Source organism: Hippocampus bargibanti, linkage group LG08 (assembly GCF_051943395.1).
Source record: "Hippocampus bargibanti isolate YZ-2025 linkage group LG08, ASM5194339v1, whole genome shotgun sequence".
Taxonomy (NCBI): Eukaryota; Metazoa; Chordata; class Actinopteri; order Syngnathiformes; family Syngnathidae; genus Hippocampus; species Hippocampus bargibanti.
Window position 1 is genome coordinate 10,029,834 of NC_142741.1, and position 21,103 is coordinate 10,050,936.

The 21,103-nt window shown below is 46.4% G+C and overlaps 1 protein-coding gene across 3 annotated transcripts in view; it reads right to left on the minus strand.

Annotated features, from left to right (window-relative positions):
• gli2a (GLI family zinc finger 2a) overlaps window positions 1–21,103 on the minus strand; it is a 159,928-nt gene that overhangs the window by 37,292 nt on the left and 101,533 nt on the right. For all 3 annotated transcript variants that reach the window (XM_089003496.1, XM_089003494.1, XM_089003497.1), the window contains exons 4-5: window positions 12,413–12,612; window positions 6,749–6,931 (exon numbers count right to left, since the gene is read on the minus strand). In XM_089003496.1, the coding sequence (XP_088859622.1) occupies window positions 6,749–6,931; window positions 12,413–12,612 (383 nt within the window). The remainder of the gene's footprint in view (window positions 1–6,748; window positions 6,932–12,412; window positions 12,613–21,103) is intronic.

Sequence of the window (21,103 nt, forward strand, 5' to 3'; positions counted from 1 at the left end):
CAGAGTTGTCGGTTGCTCTCACAACACCTGCAGCCAAATGAATCCTGGCAACATAATTACCATGCCAGATCTATAACCATAAATGGGGTTCTTACTCCCTAAACTGGAACGTCTGTAGGTAGTTGTTGTAAAGTACAGACATATGCACTTAGTTAAAGGTCCTTGGAACGCAACAGCAGTCTAGGGGTATCTAGCAGGAAAAAAGATGTGGCAAGGAGTAAAAGCCACAATACTCCCACATAGTGTGCAATCACTTTGCTATATTGAAAATGGCAATGTTCTTGAGGACATATAGAATCAGGAAAGCTACATTTAATTCGGAGTCATGGGTGTGCAGCTCTATCTTACAAGCAATGCTTCAAATGGGTAAATCACCCAGCAGCGATTTTTTTGTTGTTGCACTGCTGAGGAGTGGCATAGTGCCAAAAGTTTCACTGTCTGATATGACTATTAATAATCCCTTTAACAAAACAAGAAACTGGTATTGGAGTCTGGCAGTCTGGTAACCTGGCGCCTGCCTTGCCCATCTGGGCGGTTTGCCCAAATTAAAGCCCTCCATCATGTCTAACCACCTCTTCAGGAAATACACCATCTCTTAAGAAGTTGTCATTAGCTTTCCTTCACCCTTCACAAACACAAAGCATAGTTTGTAATATTGGGGTTGTGCCAAAGGATGTCATTGGTCGTGCAACATGAAATAAAATGTGACTCATTGGCAGTGACTGTCTCTTAGGTGGTACCTATAAATGAATGGGTTCGCACAGGCATGGGCAAACTACGGCCCGTTAGGCTTTTTAATCCGGCCCGCCAAACCTGCCCAAATTATAGTAAAAACAGTGTCTGAAACTCATGACAAAAAGTTAGCGGACAACAGGGCAGATAACTGAAAAGTTGCCTGCCCCATCTTTCACAACTTGAAGCACAATGAGACAACTAATCACATTAAAAATACATTGTCACAAAGTATGAAGTTTTTTTTTTAAATCAAGAATGTACCTACTACAAATGCTACCTTGCTTAATTTACGATAAATGTGCATGGCTAAATTTTGCTGCAGTAGTCGATTGTCATTGTGGTGCACAATGCAACGTTTGCATTGCTTCCTATGAGCCACTAAGCCCCTTTCATAAGTCTCACGTACATTTTACAGTCACGGTTTCATGTAAATTTACGTTTTGTAGCGTCACATATGTTGTTAGCTTCTTTTGAATCTTTCTTCTGGGCTGAGGTTCTGTGCATCTATTTTGGAAAATGATATGCAATTGCACGACTTTATAACGCATGCGAAAGTCCGGAAGAAAGCAGCAGGCTTCTGATTGGCAGCCGTGCCGAGTATGCAAATTTCACTGCAGGTAGCCTATGTCTGTGTGCTCGGCGACGGTACACGTGTATTGTTTGCACGTGAAGGCGAGGGCGTCAGTGAGGAGTTTGTTGAGCGCGCGGTCAGGACAAACCATCTATGATTTGGCGGAATTTAACACAAGTAGGTATTATTGAGCTTGAATATTTCGTTGTGTAATAATATGTTTTGAATGTTGAAAGTGATTCCATTTTTCAATAAATGTTGATTTCTTTAACTTTGCCCCTTCGACGCCATCTTGATAAATCACAGTGCATATGTTATTTTAATCTATTTCCATTTCCTCCTCCAAGTATCTGCGAAATAGTATGTAAACGCAATATTCCTTGAGACAAATTTATTAACTGATCAGGGATATTTTTCACATTTGAAAGACAGTTAATAAATTGGGTTCTTACTGTGCTATGAGGTTTGTACACACTACATTTAAAGGACAATCTGCACCATTTTTTTGTGTTTCCCACTGACATCAGAAAAACGTTTTATAGCATCTAAAATACCGAAAACAGGCAGGCTGATATTTTTAGTTAAATGAAAAACACCAATAAAAATGACTTCAAAATGAATCCGGAAATGGCCAGTTTCAGAAGGTTCCACCCCCTTGTTCGTGACGTCACGCCAAGACGTCTTGCCTTGCTCGAGAATCAAAACAATGGCTTCAGATTCGGAGAAGATGTTTTCTTGTTACTCATCCAGTTATGAATATTATTCAAACAGTTCTGAAGAGGAAAGCATAAATGTTTGCAATTGATTGAAGGAGTCCTCCCATATCAATTCGAGCCGTCAATGACGGCAATGTAGCGCCCAGAAAATGCAGAAGATTGCGCCCAAGCTCTGTTGGAAATGGGCTGATTTGTCAGCTGGGAATTTGTGTCAGTGAATATCAAATAGTTGTCTTGGTGCAACACACAACGATTCACCATGGCGTTATTTATGCGTTTTCCTTCTAATTTCGCCATCAACACGGATCAACACGAAGTTTTCAGACCAAACAAAGTACCCAAAATGCATTGTGTGTCGCTTTCTCGGTCAGGGGTGGTCCAAACGTGACGTCACATGGGGATCGTCATCAACTCGAAAACAAGACTTCGTGAATATTCAGCGCAAGTCTTAGAACGTAAACTATAGCTATATGCTGTGGAATCTTTGTAAAATACGCTCAGTCAAAGTCATTTGAAGTGATTTTATAAATTATGGACATAACTTGTCCGGAGGCGTCGGTTGTCCTTTAATGCTTTAGGTTTAGTATTTTCGGCCCAAACACTCCCTCCAAATGCTCCTGGCCCGGGCCCTCTGTCAAATTTTAGAACCCAATGCGGCCCGCGAGTAAAAAAGTTTGCCCACCCCTGGGTTAGCAGGTTCCGACATAAAGGGAGAAAACAGATGTGCAGATCATGGTTGTTCAGAAATGCACATTTGGGTTGAATATCACAATGTGTGTGTGTGTGTGTGTGTGTGTGTGTGTGTGTGTGTGTGTGTGTGTGTGTGTGTGTGTGTGTGTGTGTGTGTGCGTGCGTGCGTGTGTGTGTGTGTGTGTGTGTGTGTGTGTGTGTGCGTGCGTGTGTGTGTGTGTGTGTGCGTACGTGTGTGTGCTAAGAGATGTCTATTTGGCCTGACTTAAACAGTAAATCGGTAAATAAAACCACATTTTACTCCCCGTCTGAGATGAACAGGACCTACTATACATGAGAGTAACAGCGCTAGACTTCTTGAACTGATGCCAGCAGTACTCAAGACCTCCACATCTCCAGCCAGCTACCTCTATAGGCTTCCAGAGAGAGGAAATGTTTATTTTCCCTGATAAATTTGACAAATACCAACACTGTGATTTTATATTAGCAAAGGAACTTGCATTGAGTCCTTCATGAGACCTCAGTGTCCAAGCCAAACGCTTGCTGTTGTAATTAACAGTGTTTATGCATGTACCTGCACCCATGTGCTGAAGAATCAATATAGAGTTAAGTGTTGGTGTGTATAGCCAAAAGTCAAAGCCCCCGCCTACAAATCGCCTCACCACGACATCTGTCCACACAGCTATCTCTCTCTACCCCAATGCTGCATTAACAGTGAAATCTCTCATTCCGCAAGCTAGCAAACATTTACTTTGGCTGATGCTTTTGTCAAGGAAACCTCAACACCTATCTAAAGCCAACTTGACATTTTTCTGCCCACCCAACCTTGACAGCTTCGATCGCAAACTTTATTCTGAATGCATGTCACTGTAACATATGGAAATGTAATTTAATTTATCTTTGCACGGCTGGTCAAGTATCAGTGCATGTTAATCATACATTATTCAATGCCATTATCCAGTGCTGTTTTAGGGACCGTGCAGCGTACTGTTAAGGCATAGTCAGTACTGTATACATCAGGGGTGCTCAATACGTCAATCGCAATCAAACAGTTGATCTCCAAGGTGCAATTGGTAGATGGCATGATAAGGTGATGTGACATTGTCATGAACCGACGCTACACAAATAAAGCGATCCCTTCACTTGATTGATACACCGGAGAAACCAATCAGATGACATCTCTTTGTTAGGTCCATTGTGCATGGTCAAATAATGCTCCTGAGCGCTAACAAGCTAAAAAAACTGAGATTGGATACATAGATCAGGGATGAGAATGACAAATGAGAAAAAAGTCTGAAAAAAAGGTGGGGGGGTGTGCACACGCACATATACTGTTTTATATTGGATTGGATTTACCTTTATTAGTCTCGCAGTGGAGAAATTTCCACACAGCAGCAAAGTGATAAAAGGAAGGAAAGTAGAAAAACAAAATACATGAGCTGCTGGAAAGACAGCCACTCTCGCGGCGCCGTCTTGAAGGTAAAAGAACAAAAAAATAATAATAATAATATGACAACACAAAGCACAGACAACTCTTTAGCACAGTTCCATATATATATATATATATATATATATATATATATATATAAAACTGTATTTTATTTATTGCATTCTATTTGTGATTGTATTTTATTTATTATAGTACCTATGCTTGTCTGTGACTGTAAAGTGTCCTTGAGAGCTTTGAAAGGCGCTTAAAATGTAATGTTATTATTATATTGGCATAGTACGCGGGTCAGTGTTCCCCTTATCCCTGACTCGCCGTTTTAGTGTTTTTTATTTTTGTTTTTTTCCTGGTCCTCACTTTGGGACCAGCGCTTTGTCTTTTCTCATTAAATCTCTGCACGGATCTGCCTGTCTCTGTCGATTGCTTCGGAGATCCAGATATTCAATTTCGTTACGGCGAGTCGGCTGCTCTCGGAACGTGACAAACACATCTGATTCAAATAATAAGGATCATTCTGCTTGGGAGTTTTTTGACGAGCTGACACTTGAATCAGGTGTGATGCAAGTGGGAGAGCTCGAAAACAAGCAGGACATAAGTAGCCCTCCAGACCCGGAGTTTGAGAGGCCTCATCAAGTGGATGCATAGCGCAACCATAGCCACTGTTGTGAAGGTGTGTTTTATAAGACAAAGCACCTGATAGAGCAGAAAATATGGAAATAGTACCTCCAGACTTCAAACTTTAAAATCAGTTATTGCCTATATAGCAAACATGTAGTACATCTACAGCACGTACATACATATCATCCAAACAGCATTTTAAAATGATCTGCCTTTTTTGCCAACCCTTTTGGCGGCATCCTTTGATGTTCTTTGTTCTAAATATTATTCTGGGAAAGAGTTCAATCAAAAGTGTAGAAAATGTACTTTAGCTTGAGTCAAGCCACCGAAGTGAGGAGGTGTCTGATGAGCCACACTTTGGGGTCACTGAGGGCCCCTAACATTTGCGGTGGGTCGACTGAGTATTACTATACATCTTCTTCTTCTCAAGTGAATCAAAGACCCCTCCACCCGACTACATGTTCCAATTCTGTGTCCACTTTGACATTCTCCTCCCAGATATTAGTTTGTGTTCCATCATATACTAGTGGTGATCATGTGGTCAAGATATGGCCATGCACTGCACCTGCACGGAGGTGCCTGTAATTTTGAGAGTACACAGGGCCCATCTAGACCCAGGCAGCGAATGAATGGTTTGCCCTGGCAGCCTCATCCTGAATCAAATACCTTATTTACAGCCAGGGGTGAAAGAAGACACGTAGAGGCTAGGGTGGTAAATATGTGCTTCATTTCTTGGTGTTTGCTTTGGATGTCAACACAGATAAAATCATAGCAACAAAGTAAATACTTTACATGTATAGTAAGACTCACCAAGTGTAAGAGTGATACGAAAGGGAGAAGAGATAAAGAAGGTGGAGGATTTTAAGTATATGGGGTCAACTGTCCAGAGCAATGGAGAGTGTGGAAAAGAGGTGAAGAAGCATGTCTAGGCAGGGTAGAACGGCTGGAGAAAAAGTCAGGTGTGATGTGTGACAGAAGGGTTTCAGCGAGGATGAAAGAAAAGGTGGATAAAACGGTGGTGAGACCAGCCATGATGTTTGGACTGGAGACAGAGCCACTAAAGAACAGACAGAAGCAGATCTGGAGGTAGCAGAGATAAAGATGTTAAGGTTTTCTTTTGGAGTGACCAGGTTCGATAGGATCAGGAATTAGTACATTAGAGGGACAACTCATATTAGAGGTTTCGGAGAGAAATTCAGAGAGGCCAGACTGAGAGGGTTTGGACATGTCCAGAGGACCAAGAAGAAGACCAAAGAGGAGGTTTATGGATGTTGTCAAAAAGGTCATGAAGGTAGCTGGTGTGAAAGAAGAGGATGCACAAAACCGGGTTAGATGGAGGGCACTCAGCTGTGGCGACCCCTGAAAGGAAAAGAAGAAGAAGAAGAAGAAGAAGAAGAAGAAGAAGAAGAAGAAGAAGAAAGGAAACTCAGCCGATGAGGAAACCAAAATAATATCATAGACAGGCAAGACCAAGTAGCTCTTCTTTTACTTTCTTGTTTTTGTAATGTGAAACATTTTGGAAACAACTTGATGCATAGATCAATGAAAGAAGCCGTATATAAACCAACCTTGAATATAATGATGTTAATGTTTTTGGCGGAAAGTTTGTAGACACACACACACACACACACACACACACACACACACACACACACACACACACACACACACACACACACACACACACACACACACACACACACATATATGTGCGCGCGCACACAGACACACACACACACACACACACTCAAATCCTTACACAAATACAACTGCTGTCTAACAGCAATATAACATCTCAATAACAATCACAACAGCTGTAATTATGAAACCATTTTTAATTTTGTACTTTCACCAGCCAAAGCTGCACTCCAAACAAGATCAGACACCAGAAGCCAGAGTAAAAACCGCAGAAAAATAAAAACACTGGTTGACTCATTAACCCCACCTGAAAGTGAGTGGAGTTGCTCTTACCATCCACTGGACTGATGTAATCCGGTAAATGAGCAGCCGCTGCACCACTTTGCATCAAAAGGTCACCATATTGCTTTCGCTGACTAGCACTGGCCATCAGGTGGTAGTATTCTGTGGAGTTGGCCCCTGGTGGTGGTGGAGGGAGTGTGAATAGGGCCCGGTCTTTTAGGTGTTCATGGGTAACTAGAGAACGAATGATGAACAAAAATTCAAGGTCAGGGCAGAAACCACAAAGTTAAACCCCTGAAAAAAAAACAGTAGAAATAAAACATTACTTTTCATCAGAGTAATGTAGCCACAAGGGGGCACAAGCCAGTGTCTTATTGTGCCAGTCGCAAGCCCGGATAAATACAGAGGGTTGTGTCAGGAAGGGCATCCGACGTAAAAAATTTGCCAAAACAAATATGCGAATCAAACCTATGAATCCCATACCGGATCTGTCGAGGCCCGGGTTAACAACGGCCGCCATTGGTAATGTTAACCTTCAGGGTGCCAGTGGAAAATGGACTACTGTTGGTCGAAGAAGGAGAGGAGGGAGGTGTGCCCAGAGGAAAAGAGAGAAATGGAACGCAAAGAGTATACAACTAAGAGTAGGAACTTTGAATGTAGGAACAATGACAGGTAAAGGTCGAGAGCTGGTTGACATGATGCAGAGAAGGAAGGTAGACATACTGTGTGTCCAGGAGACCAGGTGGAAAGGGAGCAAGGCTCGAAGCTTAGGGTCAGGGTTTAAGTTGTTCTATCATGGTGAAGACAGAAAGAGAAATGGAGTTGGGGTTATCTTAAAAGAGGAGTTTTTTAGGAATGTCATAGAAGTAAAAAGAGTATCAGATAGAATGGTGAGTCTGAAGCTAGAAATTGAAGGTGTGATGTTAAATGTTGTTTGTGGGTATGCCCCACAAGTAGGATGTGAGCTGGCGGAGAAGGAGAAATTTTGGTTGGACTTTGATGAAGTCATACAGAACATCCCGAGAAGTGAAAGGGTTGTAATTGGTGGAGACTTCAATGGACATGTTGGCGCAGGAAACAAAGATGATGAGGAGGTGATGGGCAGGTTTGGACTCCAGATGAGGAACGCTGAAGGACAGATGGTGGTTGACTTTGCTAAGAGAATGCAAATGGCTATTGTGAATACTTTCTTTCAGAAGAGACAGGAACATAGGGTGACCTATAAGAGTGGAGGCAGAGGTACACAGGTAGACTACATTTTGTGTCAACGGCACCATCTAAAGTGACTGCAAAGTAGTGGTTGGTGAGAGTGTAGCCAGACAGCATAGGTTGGTGGTGTGTAGGATGACGCTGGCAGTGAGGAAGATGAAGAAACCAAAGGCTGAAGTGAGGACAAAATGGTAGAAGTTGAAAAAGGAAGAGTGTTGCATGACATTTAGGAAGGAGATAAGACAAGCACTGGGTGGGCAAGAGGTCCTTCCAGATGACTGGCAAACGACAGCGAACATAATCAGAGACACAGGTCGGAAAGTACTTGGTGTATCGAGTGGAAGAAAGGTAGATCAGGAGACTTGGTGGTGGAATGGGGAGGTGCAGGAGTGTATACAGAGAAAGAGGTTAGCAAAGAAGAAGTGGGACACTGAGAGGACAGACGAGAGTAGACAGCAGTACAAGGAGATGCAGCGCACGGTTAAAGTAAAGGTGGCAAAGGCCAAACAAGAGGACTATGATGACTTGTATGCTCGGCTGGACAGCAAGGAAGGCGATACTGATCTTTACAGGCTGGCGAAACAGAGAGACAAAGATGGTCAGGACCTGCAGCAGGTTCAGGTGATTAAGGATAGAGATGGCAATGTATTAACAGGTGCCAGTCGTGTGATGCCAAGATGGAAAGAGTACTTTGATGAATTGATAAATGAGGAAAATGAGAAGGAACAAAGAGTAGAAGACGTGACTGTTGTGGACCAAGATATGGCAAACATTAGCAAGGATGAAGTGAGGAGGGCGCTGAAGAGGATGAAGGGGGGAAAGGCACTCGGGCCTGATGATTTACCAATCGAGGTATGGAAGTGTCTTGGAGAGGTGGCGGTGGTGTTCCTGACTGGGTTATTCAACAAGATCTTAGATGGTGAACAGATGCCTGAAGAATGGAGACGAAGTGTACTCGTGCCCGTTTTTAAGAACAAAGGAAATGTGCAGAGTGTACTAACTACAGAGTCAGGAATGTAGGAACAATCAGTGGGGCCACAGGGGGGGGGTCCCGCGCCCCCCCCAACCTGAGAGTAGGGACCTATCATAGCTGTGTTCGGCGCCACCAGGTCTGGACATTAGGGATATATAAATGGGGCCGATACGACCAGTCAGACTTTAGTTCGCTGACGAAGCCTCTTGGATAGGAGGCGAAACGTCCGAAACCTTCACTTTTGTACAGATGACGGCTGAAGAAACCTTCTCATCGATACTAACTACAGAGGAATAAAGTTGATGAGCCATACAATGAAACTCTGGGAAAGAGTAGTTGAAGCTAGACTAAGAGCAGAAGTGAACATTTGATAGCAGCAGTATAGCTTCATGCCAAAAAAGAGTACGGCAGATGCAGTGTTTGCTTTAAGAATGCTGATAGAGAAGTACAGAGAAGGTCAGAAGGAATTGCATTGTGTCTTTGTAGATCTGGAGAAAGCGTATGACAGGGTGCCCAGAGAAGAGCTGTGGCATTGCATGAGGAAGTCTGGAGTGACGGAAAAGTATGTTAGAGCGGTACAAGACATGTATCATGACTGTAAGACAGTTGTGAGGTGTGCTGTCGGTATGACTGAGGAATTCAAGGTGGAGGTGGGACTCCACCAGGGGTCAGCTCTGAGCCCCTTCTTGTTTGCTATGGTGATGGACAGGCTGACAGACGATGTTAGACAAGAATCTCCTTGGACCATGATGTTTGCAGATGACATTGTGATCTGTAGCAAGAACGGGGAACAGGTGGCGGAGAAACAAGAGATGTGGAGATATGCCCTGGAAAGGAGAGGAATGAAGATCAGTCGCAGCAAGACGGAATATATGTGTGTGAATGAGAAGGATCCAAGTGCAAGAGTAATGCTACAGGAAGAAGAGATAAAGAAGGTGGAGGATTTTAAGTACTTGGGGTCAACTGTCCAGAGCAATGGAGAGTGTGGAAAAGAGGTGAAGAAGCGTGTCCAGGCAGGCTGGAGAAAAATGTCAGGTGTGATGTGTGATAGAAGGCTTTCAGCTAGGATGAAAGGAAAAGTGTATAAAACCGTGGTCAGACCAGCCATGATGTTTGGACTGGAGACAGTGCCACTGAAGAAAAGACAGGAAGCAGAGCTGGAGGTAGCAGAACTGAAGATGTTGAGGTTTTCTTTGGAAGTGACCAGGTTGGATAGGATCAGGAATGAGTACATTAGAGGGACAACTCATGTTAGAGGCTTTGCAGAGAAAGTCAGAGAGGCCAGACTGAGATGGTTTGGACATGTCCAGAGGAGAGAGAATGACTATATCGGGAGAAGGATGCTGAGCCTTGAACTGCCAGGCAGGATACCGAGAGGAAGACCGAAGAGGAGGTTTATGGATGTGGTCAAAGAGGATATGAAGGTAGCTGGTGTGAGAGAAGAGGATGCACAAAACCGGGATAGATGGATGACATTGATTCGCTGTGGCGACCTCTGAGGGGAAAAGCCGAAAGGAAAAGAAGAAGACTTTTCATCAGAGTAATTTTAATCCACAAAAGAAAATTAAGTGGTGTGCAAAACATTTTGTGTCAAGCATTTCATCACAAAATAACTCTCACATCTATGCAGTTAAGTGTTGAATGCAGTGATCGGCCAGCACATTCAAAGGTAATCAAGAAGCAGGCTTTAAAAGTTCACTGTTGCAAGGTTGCATGTTTTCAAAGTTTCGTGCCATTTTGTTGTTGAGTAAATCAAAACAAGGATGTCTACTCACTGTCCTTTTTTTCAGTCTCCCGAACTCAACTTTACTGCCCTTTGTTCAGTGATGAATTACCAGTAGCTTGTCTTTCCATTTGTTCTTTTTTTTTAAAAGAGAGGTCATTTTCTTTCTCTCACCACACCCAAGCCTGACGACTTGCCAGTTTGCAGACCTGTTCAATCATCAAGCAAATTGGGACTCCTTTGCCCCATCAGGACTTGGATGGATTTCTAGGATAGTTGCAACCATGAATTCTGCTTTTTACCAGGAAATCCTATAGGTTCCACATAACAACAAGATGATTTGCTATTGTTGTACTAAATTCATCCTGTCTACTTGATATCTAATTTATGATATCTAATTTTGATTTGCTATCTGCCTTTCCTTTAATCCCAATTCCTGTCACACCACAATGGTGATATTTTTGTGGACAGAGACATGGTCTTTGATGGATTAATATGCACAATCTGTAATATAAAAGTCAATGGATTTGAGATGACCATAGAGAAGACATTGAGCATGCAACACTGAGCTCTCTTCCCCTTGGTCTACTACACACAGACATTGGTGATTTAGATTAACTAGAAATCTGAATCAATCTACATATATAACAGTTGTGTGCATCACATTGGTTGTCTCTTCTTCAACAGTCATTATCCATGGTTTGTTTGTGTCTGATTTTATCAACACACACAACAGGATGACCATTGAAAACCAATGCTAGCAAGTATTGCAACATTGTATTATTGTGAAATTAACAATAAGTTTACGTTTTCCCCCTTCAACCTGTTATTATTGACCACAACCCTGTCGGTGTGGAGATATATTAGCCTAGGCCAGTGATTTTCAACCACTGTGCCGTGGCACGCTAGTATGCCGTCAGAGATCATCAGGTGTGCCCTGAGAAACTATCCAATGCCCTTTTTTCCAACTTTTACAAACTTTTATTAATCATTTTCTGCCAATATTATGTCATTGTCCTGTGTCCGTGCTGAAAAGACTGGGAGGGTAATTTAATATTTGTCCGTGTGTCAACACATCACTGATTGCCTCTTTCCTGTGAGATGGTTCGTGGTGTGCCGCAAAAAAAAAAAATCATATGTAAAAAAACGTGACCTGGTTCAAAAAAGGTTGAAAAACACTGGCCTAGGCTATCATGAATAAAAATTAGCCGCATGTAAAATCTCTCTCCAAAAATAAAAAAACACGAAAGTGGGAACATTTTCTTGCATAGCAAAGAAAAAATAAGACACATAAATGACTGCAAAATTTGTCATTAATCGATGAGAAGGTTTCTTCAGCAGTCATCTGTACAAAAGTGAAGGTTTCGGACGTTTCGCCTCCTATCCAAGAGGCTTCGTCAGCGAACTAAAGTCTGACTGGTCGTATCGGCCCCATTTATATATCCCTAATGTCCAGACCTGGTGGCGCCGGACATCCTTCACTTTTGTACAGATGACGGCTGAAGAAACCTTCTCATCGATGGACCACTCCTGTACGACTGAGAGCTTACACAGACGTATTTGTCATTAAGTAGGTAAGTAGTTTTATGATGTTTATTGTAATGAGTATTTGCTGCAGTCATTAATGTTAGCTTGTACTCTGTATGTTATATGCTATTTTAGGAATACGTGGATGACATAAAGTTTGGGTTTCAATGTGACAGTGTCAAACTTGGGTTTTGGAGGTGATTAAAACAAATGAATACAATATTAATTTTGCTATTTTTTTATTTTGTTTCATTCAGCGTTCCAGGTGTTTGGTGCGTCTCACCTTCGGCAGGACTCAGTCCTCGTGCTGCAGAGATCATGGAGAGTGTGGGGCTTCCATGTACTGAGCGAAGGTACTGCTCCACATGGGGGCTGACGTAGGGATGTGGAGAGCTGAATGGAGACTCAACAGGACCGACATGAGGTGAGAGACGAATCAAAGAGATGTCAGAGATGACTGGATTGCCATTTAGTCCTGTCCCTCTGTGGTGATAGGAAACACACAAGCTATATGAGACAGCATCCTAACTGCTTTTGCTGAGCTCGCTGTCAAAGGCAAATTTGAAAATGCATTTTCTTCTACACAACTTAATCCATTTTATAACAACATAATAATGACCCTGGCAGAATTGCATATTTTGTTCTCATTTTGCTATTATTTTAATGCAATTGAATGGGTATCTATGATTTTTGAATTTTCGATATTCCCAGTTTGGTTGTGTCCCTGTACTTGTAAGAAAGCGAAACTGTAAACCAAAGTCATGCTGCAGTTACAGAAAGCATCAATACTCCACAAAAAAACAACAGTCCACGATCCACCCATGTCCAATAACCGCAATAGTTAAGAATCAAAATTGTGTTTAAAATAAATAAATCGGTAAATAAATAAACCAATAAATTAACTAACAAATAAAGCAAATTATGTGACATTCCTCAGAATAATTGAGGATTAAATGTGTTAATTTGTGGACATCGCTGCAAACATTGCTCTAACCAACCTATCAGGGAAAATTATGATGTAACTGTTCAGGTAGCTGTCCCAGAATGATACATTTGACATCTGATTAGTTAAGCAAAGTGTTCCATGCTAATATGCAATAGTTCAGGTTATGTCGGCCAGCACTAGTGAATTAGAAGGCAACATCACTCACTATACTGTATGTAATTGAAAAACTACAGCCAAAAAAAATGTAACAAATATGAGCATCTCAATTGTAAATATTGTGTATTTTATAGTATACTATAATAATATACTATAATATACTATATACTCAAGATGGCGCCCCCTGTGTGGCTGCCTCCACAGCAGCTCTTTCCCTTTCTTGTCTACTTTTTCACTTCTTTACTTTTCCGTTTTTGCTTTGCCTAATCTCGTTCCATAAACCTACGGAGAGGAGATGGGCATCTTTTCTTTTGCTCATCGCCGTTATTTTTTACTTTTTCATCGCTCCTGTGAACGGGGAATCCACGCGCACGCGGAATCCCATTGTTTACAGTCGAGACCAGCTACTAGCGTGGCGGGCTAATAGCGGACTAGCGGCCGCCGCACCAGACATCCCCGATGAACTGAAGAGGAGGAAACGAGGATGTCGGGCTGGGAAAGATCGGCGCAAAAGAACGAGGAAATACCGACACGTTCTCCCGTCCGTCATCATGGGGAACGTGAGATCGCTCACGAATAAAATGGACGAGCTGGCGGCGCTAACGCGGCACCAGAGGGAGTACCGGGAAGCCAGCTTGCTACTCGTCACGGAGACATGGCTTTCGGCAATCACTCCGGACGCCCACGCAGAGTTGGAGGGCTTCCAACTCGTACGAGCGGACAGAAATGAAGGCAGCGGTAAGCAGAAAGGAGGGGGGATTGCTGTATTTGTGAATGACAAATGGTGCAATCCTGGGCACATCACGGTGAAGGAAAAACTTTGCACTCGGGACATCGAGCTGCTAGCCGTTAGCCTCCGGCCGCATTACCTGCCACGGGAATTCTCACACGTCATAGCCGTGACGACGTACATTCCCCCTACGGCAAATGGCGGCGCTGCCTCCGATGCCCTCATATCTGTTGTAAACAAGCTGCAAACCCAGTCCCCCAACGCATTGTTTATCATCTCAGGGGACTTCAATCACATTTCCCTGAAATCCTCCCTCCCAACATTCACACAGTATGTAACTTGTGCCACCAGAGACAATAACATATTGGACCTATTTTATTCAAACGCCAAGGATGCATACAAACCCTCCCCCCTCCCCCCTCTCGGAAGAGCAGACCACAATATGGTTTATCTCCAGCCTGTGTACAAACCCCTTGTCCAGAGGCAACCAGCTGTGACCCGCACGATCAAAAGATGGTCCACAGAAGCTGAAGAAGCTCTGCGGGACTGTTTTGATTCAACCAGGTGGGAGCTCTTTACTGAGATTCATGGGGAAGACATTGACTCACTCACCAACACCATCACAGACTACATTAACTTTTGTGAACAAAACACCGTACCCACCAGGACTGTGCGGTGTTTTGCCAACAACAAACCATGGATTAATCCCGACAATCCTGAAGGAGAAGAAAAGGGCTTTTGTGTCACATTCTTCAATATGATCCCTAGAAGAGCGTTAGTCCCCTAATCAGCAGCGGCAATCTTTAGAAACACCCGCCATACCTCGACACTACCTCAAACAGGGAAAAAAAAGACAGAGACATTTAAGAATGGTCAAATAATTTGTTTCTCAAAACGATTTCTTAAAAATGTCAGTTGTTTGTCTCAACAGAATGGAGGTAAAATGAGAGAGGGACAGAGTAATCTCTATCTCTATCTATCTCTCTCTCTCTATCTATCTCTCTCTCTATCTGTCTCTATCTCTCTATCACTCTATATCTATCTATCTATCTATCTATCTATCTATCTATCTATCTATCTATCTATCTATCTATCTATCTATCTATCTATCTATCTATCTATCTATCTATCTATCTATCTATCTAACTATCTATCTGTCACATCTCGTCGCCGTCCTGGGCGCGCCCCGCCCCTCCTGTCATCTCCTCCGCTGCTCCCTGGAGACGGCCCCCCCCATCATCACGCACCTGGGTTCCCACAGCTGTTTGTCATTCCCGTGATTGTGCCTTCTGACCATATCTACCGATTGCGCTATTCAGTCTCAGTCGGAGTATTCAGAAAGCTTACCTCGCGACCTCCCTTCCGTCAGGTCTGCCATCTTTTTCCCTCACTCATCGCCACTTGTTTTGTTTGTGCACATGCTCCCAGTAAAGACTTTTCTTGATTACAAGTATCTGTCTCGCCGTGTACTTCGAACCCCCGCTTTCCCTCGTCTCTTGAGTCCTGCCTCCTAGCCTCAAGAGACGCAACATAATACTCCGACCACCCATGGATCCCGCCGGCGAAGACAGATTCCTCACCGCCCTCTCCATGCAAGCGGAGCGTTCGAGCCAGATGGCGCAAGCCATCGCGGAACTCCGCCAGATCACCACCTCGCTGGCTCAACGATTCGAGACGGTCGAGGAACGTTTGGCAGCCCTCACAATTCGGTCCTCCCCGTCCGCGGGTGGGCACCCGCTCCCGCTACCCAACCCCTCTCGCTACGCAGGCGAAACCGGGCGTTGCGCGCAATTTCTAATGCAATGCGCGCTCGTGTTCGAACAACAGCCGCAAGCCTACGTCAGCGATGAGGCTAAGGTAGCTTTTATCACCAGCCTGCTCAGGGGAGACGCCGAGACGTGGGTGCTGGCCATCCGGGAGTCTCGACCGGAGCTGTGCACCTCCTACCCGGACTTCGTGGCAGAGATTCGCCGGGTATTCCACCATCCGGTCACGGAAGTTGAGGCAGAAGGAAGACTCCTCGACTGCGTCCAGGGGTCCCGCTCGGCTGCAGAGTACTCCGTCGCTTTCCGGATTCAGGCCGCTGGCAGCGGCTACGACGACCGAGCGTTGAGGGGGGTGTTTCGTCGCGGTCTTAACTCCGATCTCAAAGACGAACTGGCTACACGCGACTCTGGCACCACCTTCGACGACTTGGTCGACATTGTCATCGGCCTTGATCACCGCCTTCGGGAGCGACGGAGGGAGCTGAGCGGTCGGCGGCCCGACGAGCCACGAACCCGGTCGTGGAGAACCAACCCCGGCAGCGAGCGCGTGCGACGTCGGGAGGTTCCGGCACATGTAAGTCCCTGTCGAAGAAGCGACATAGGCGACCGCAGGAGGCAAAACCCCCTACCCCCGTAACGCGATTGGAGCTGGAAAGTGAATTGACTGGGCCTTCCAGCTCCCAAACAGTGCGGGCATTAGTGGACTCGGGGGCCGACGGGTGCATTATCGATCCCGAGTTGGCTGACTCATTGGGCTGCCAGCTTATCGACCTCCTGCCCCCCAAGGAGTTCGTTGACCTGGACAGAGGACTATTAGTGCGAGTCACGCACATCACGGCCCCGCTCAAACTTCGGGTAGCGGGGAACCATGTGGAGCACCGGCAATTTTTAGTCATGCCCTCCCGGAATGCGCCGTTGGTATTGGGTCTTCCCTGGCTCAATACCCACGACCCATCCCAACTGCCTACGGTCGACTACGGCAGGGCAAGATCCCTCCCGCGTTGGCCCGCCCGAGGCCATCTGCCTCAAGGGCGTGCCACAATGTTATCATGACCTGCGGGAGGTGTTCAGCAAGGACAGAGCCCAATCCCTGCCACCCCACCGACCGTATGACTGCGCCATCGACTTGCAGCCAGGGGCTCCATTACCGGACTCCAGACTTTACCACATTTCACAACCGGAACGGGAAGCCCTGAGCACTTACATAGACTCCTCTCTAGCGGCGGGACTCATTCGCCCGTCGCGTTCCCCGCTGGGCGCAAGGTTTTTCTTTATCGAGAAGAAGGACGGATCCCTGCGCCCATGCGTTGACTACCGGGGCCTGAACGACATCACCATCCGTAACAGATACCCTCTCCCCCTCATGGATTCGGCCTTCGCGCCCCTTCAGTCCGCCACCATGTTTTCTAAATTAGACCTTTGCAGTGCCTACCATTTGGTCCGTATCCGTGAGGGGGATGAATGGAAAACAGCATTCAAGACACCTTTAGGGCACTTTGAATACCTGGTGTTGCCGTTCGGGCTCACGAACGCGCCCGCCGTTTTCCAAAATCTGATAAATGATGTGCTCAGGGACTTCCTCAATGTTTTCGTTTTTGTTTACCTTGATGACATTCTTATTTTTTCCCGCTCTGCAGAAGAACATCGGCAACACGTCCGACGGGTCCTGGCGCGGCTCCTGCAAAACCGGCTCTACGTGAAGGCAGAGAAGTGCGACTTCCATGTCCGCTCTCTGTCGTTCCTGGGGTTCGTCGTGGAGCAGGGGCAGCTCAGGGCCGACCCCGCCAAAACCAAAGCGATGGTGGAATGGCCGATCCCAAAGACGCGCAAGCAGCTTCAGCGGTTTTTGGGGTTTGCCAACTTCTACCGCCGCTTCATTCGCGGGTATAGTCAGAAGGCACTTCCCCTCACTAACCTCACGTCCACCATGCTCCCTTTCAGGTGGACTCCCGATGCTGAGGGGGCATTCAACCGCCTCCGTCGTGCCTTCACCAACCCCCCTGTCCTGCGTCATCCCGACCCGGAGCTCCCGTTCACGGTCGAGGTTGACGCATCCGAGTCCGGAGTAGGGGCCGTCTTTTCCCAGCGCTCTCCCACCGACCAGAAGCTACGCCCATGCGCCTTCTTCTCCCGCCGGCTCAGCCCCGCCGAGGCCAATTATGACGTCGGAAATCGGGAACTGCTGGCGGTCGTCCTGGCCCTGCAGGAATGGAGACACTGGCTTGAGGGAGCTAAACACCCCTTCACCGTCTACACGGATCACAAGAACCTGGCGGCCATCCGGTCTGCCAAGAGACTTAACTCGCGACAGGCCCGATGGTCACTCTTCCTCACCCGGTTTAACTTTTCTCTCACCTACTGCCCAGGGTCACAGAACACCAAGCCCGATGCCCTATCCCGCATCCATGAGCCGGCAGAAAGGGAGGAGACCACCACCAACATCCTGCCGGCACAACGCATCCTGGGTGCCCTGAGGTGGGAGGTTGAGAGAAAAGTTCAGCAAGCCCTGGGGACGACCCCCATCCCCAGGGGCTGTCCTAAGGATCGCCTGTTCGTCCCCGCCCCTCTTTGCACGGAGGTGCTCGTCTGGGGGCACACCTCCAAGATAGCTTGTCACCCGGGGGTCAACAGGACGATCCAACTCATCGCCCAACGGTTCTGGTGGCCGGGGTTCCGGAGGGACATCACCAGCTTCGTGAAAGCCTGCCCGACCTGTGCTTGTGGGAAAGCCTCCCACCAGGCCCCGGCAGGACTCCTCCAGCCGCTACCGGTGCCGTCCAGACCCTGGTCTCACATCTCCGTCGACTTCGTGACAGGCCTCCCCCCCTCCCGTGGCAAGACGGTCGTCCTCACCGTTGTGGACCGATTCTCCAAGTCGGCCCACTTCGTCCCGTTAACCAGGTTGCCGTCCGCCATCGAGACGGCTCAACTCCTGGTTAACCACGTCGTCCGTCTCCACGGGATTCCGACGGACATCGTGTCGGACCGGGGACCGCAATTTGTGTCCAAGGTATGGAAGCGTTTCTGTCGGTCCCTAGGGGCGTCGGCGAGCCTGTCATCGGGATACCATCCCCAGACCAACGGACAGACGGAGAGGAAGAACCAGGACTTGGAGGCGGCCCTCCGGTGCGTGTGCCTCCACAACCCGGCGTCGTGGGCCCTGCACCTACCCTGGGTGGAGTACGCCCACAACTCCCTGGTCTCCGCAGCCACAGGTCGGTCCCCATTTATGTCCGCCTGTGGCTATCAGCCGCCCTTGTTCCCCACACAGGAGGGCCAGGTGGAGGTCCCGTCTATTGAACATCACCTCAGACGGGCCCACCGAGTCTGGAAGGAGACCAGGGACGCCCTGACACGCACCGCATCCCGGAACCAGCGGTTGGCGGACCGTCATCGGAGACAGGCACCCAACTACCAGGTCGGGCAGGAGGTATGGCTGTCCACGAGGGACCTTCGGCTGGCAGGGTCTTCAGCCAAGCTGGGCCCACGCTTTACGGGTCCCTTCCCCATCGAGGCCATCCTCAGCCCGGTCTCGGTGAGGCTCCGGCTGCCACCCACCATGAGGATCCACCCCGTCTTTCACGTTTCCCTCCTCAAGCCAGTGGAAACCAGCTCCTTAGCCCCCACGCCCACCCCCCCACCTCCCCCCCGGATGTTGGCCGACGGACCGGTCTACACCGTGCGGGAGATACTGGACTCCAGGCGCATGGGCAGAGGAGTGCAGTACCTGGTCGACTGGGAGGGCTATGGACCGGAGGAACGACAGTGGGTCCCACGTGCCTGGATCCTCGACCCATCTCTCATCCGGGCGTTCCATGCGGCTCACCCTTCCAAACCTGGTGGGCCGCCAAGAGGCGTCCGTTGAGGGGGGGGCACTGTCACATCTCGTCGCCGTCCTGGGCGCGCCCCGCCCCTCCTGTCATCTCCTCCGCTGCTCCCTGGAGACGGCCCCCCCCATCATCACGCACCTGGGTTCCCACAGCTGTTTGTCATTCCCGTGATTGTGCCTTCTGACTATATCTACCGTTTGCGCTATTCAGTCTCCGTCGGAGTATTCAGAAAGCTTACCTCGCGACCTCCCTTCCGTCAGGTCTGCCATCTTTTTCCCTCACTCATCGCCACTTGTTTTGTTTGTGCACATGCTCCCAGTAAAGACTTTTCTTGATTACAAGTATCTGTCTCGCCGTGTACTTCGGATTCGAACCCCCGCTTTCCTTCGTCTCTTGAGTCCTGCCTCCTAGCCTCAAGAGACGCAACACTATCTATCTATCTATCTATCTATCTATCTATCTATCTATCTATCTATCTATCTATCTATCTATCTATCTATCTATCTCTCTATCTATCTATCTATCTATCTATCTATCTATCTATCTATCTATCTATCTATCTATCTATCTATCTATCTATCTATCTATCTATCTATCTATCTATCTATCTATCTATATCCCTCTATCTCTCTCTATATCTCTATCTCCATCTCTCTATCACTCGATATCTATCTCTCTCTCTCTCTCTCTCTCTCTCTCTCTCTCTCTCTCTCTCTCTCTCTCTCTCTCTCTCTCTCTCTATATATATATATATATATATATATATATATATATATATATATATATATATATATATATATATATATATATATATATATAACTATCTATCTATCTATCTATCTATCTATCTATCTATCTATCTATCTATCTATCTATCTATCTATCTATCTATCTATCTCTCTCCCTATATATCTCTCTATCCCTCTATCTCTATCTCTCTATCTCTCTCTCAATCTATATCTCTACCTATTTCTTTCTCTCTCTATATATATATATATATATATATCTCTACCTCTATCTCTATCTTTATCTCTATATCTACCTACCTCACTACCTACCTCTCTACCTACCTCTCGATCTCTCTACCTCTCTATCTCTCTACTTCTTCCTCTATCTCTACCCTCTCTATCTCTCTACCTCTATCTCTACCTCTAGCTCTATCTCTACCTCTACCTCTCTCGATCTCTACCTCTCTACCTATCTCTCTATCTCAATCTCTATCTCTATCTCTCGATCTCTATCTCGATCTCTATCTTTCAACATCTCTCTCTATTTCTCTTTCTCTCTCTCTCTCGCTCTATCTCTCTCTCTCTATCTCTCTCTATCTATCTATCTGTCTCTATATCTCTCTCACTACTGACGATGGCACACGACTGACGATGTGTCCCAAATTCACAACCTCCCATCCCTGAGGAACAGCTCCCACACCACTCTCAACATCAAGGCTAATCTCATGTGAGGACCATCCATTGGCACAAATGGACAGAATAACATCACGTCCAGTGTTTCATGATTCTTAGTATCTGGATGCTATCCAGTGACTGCT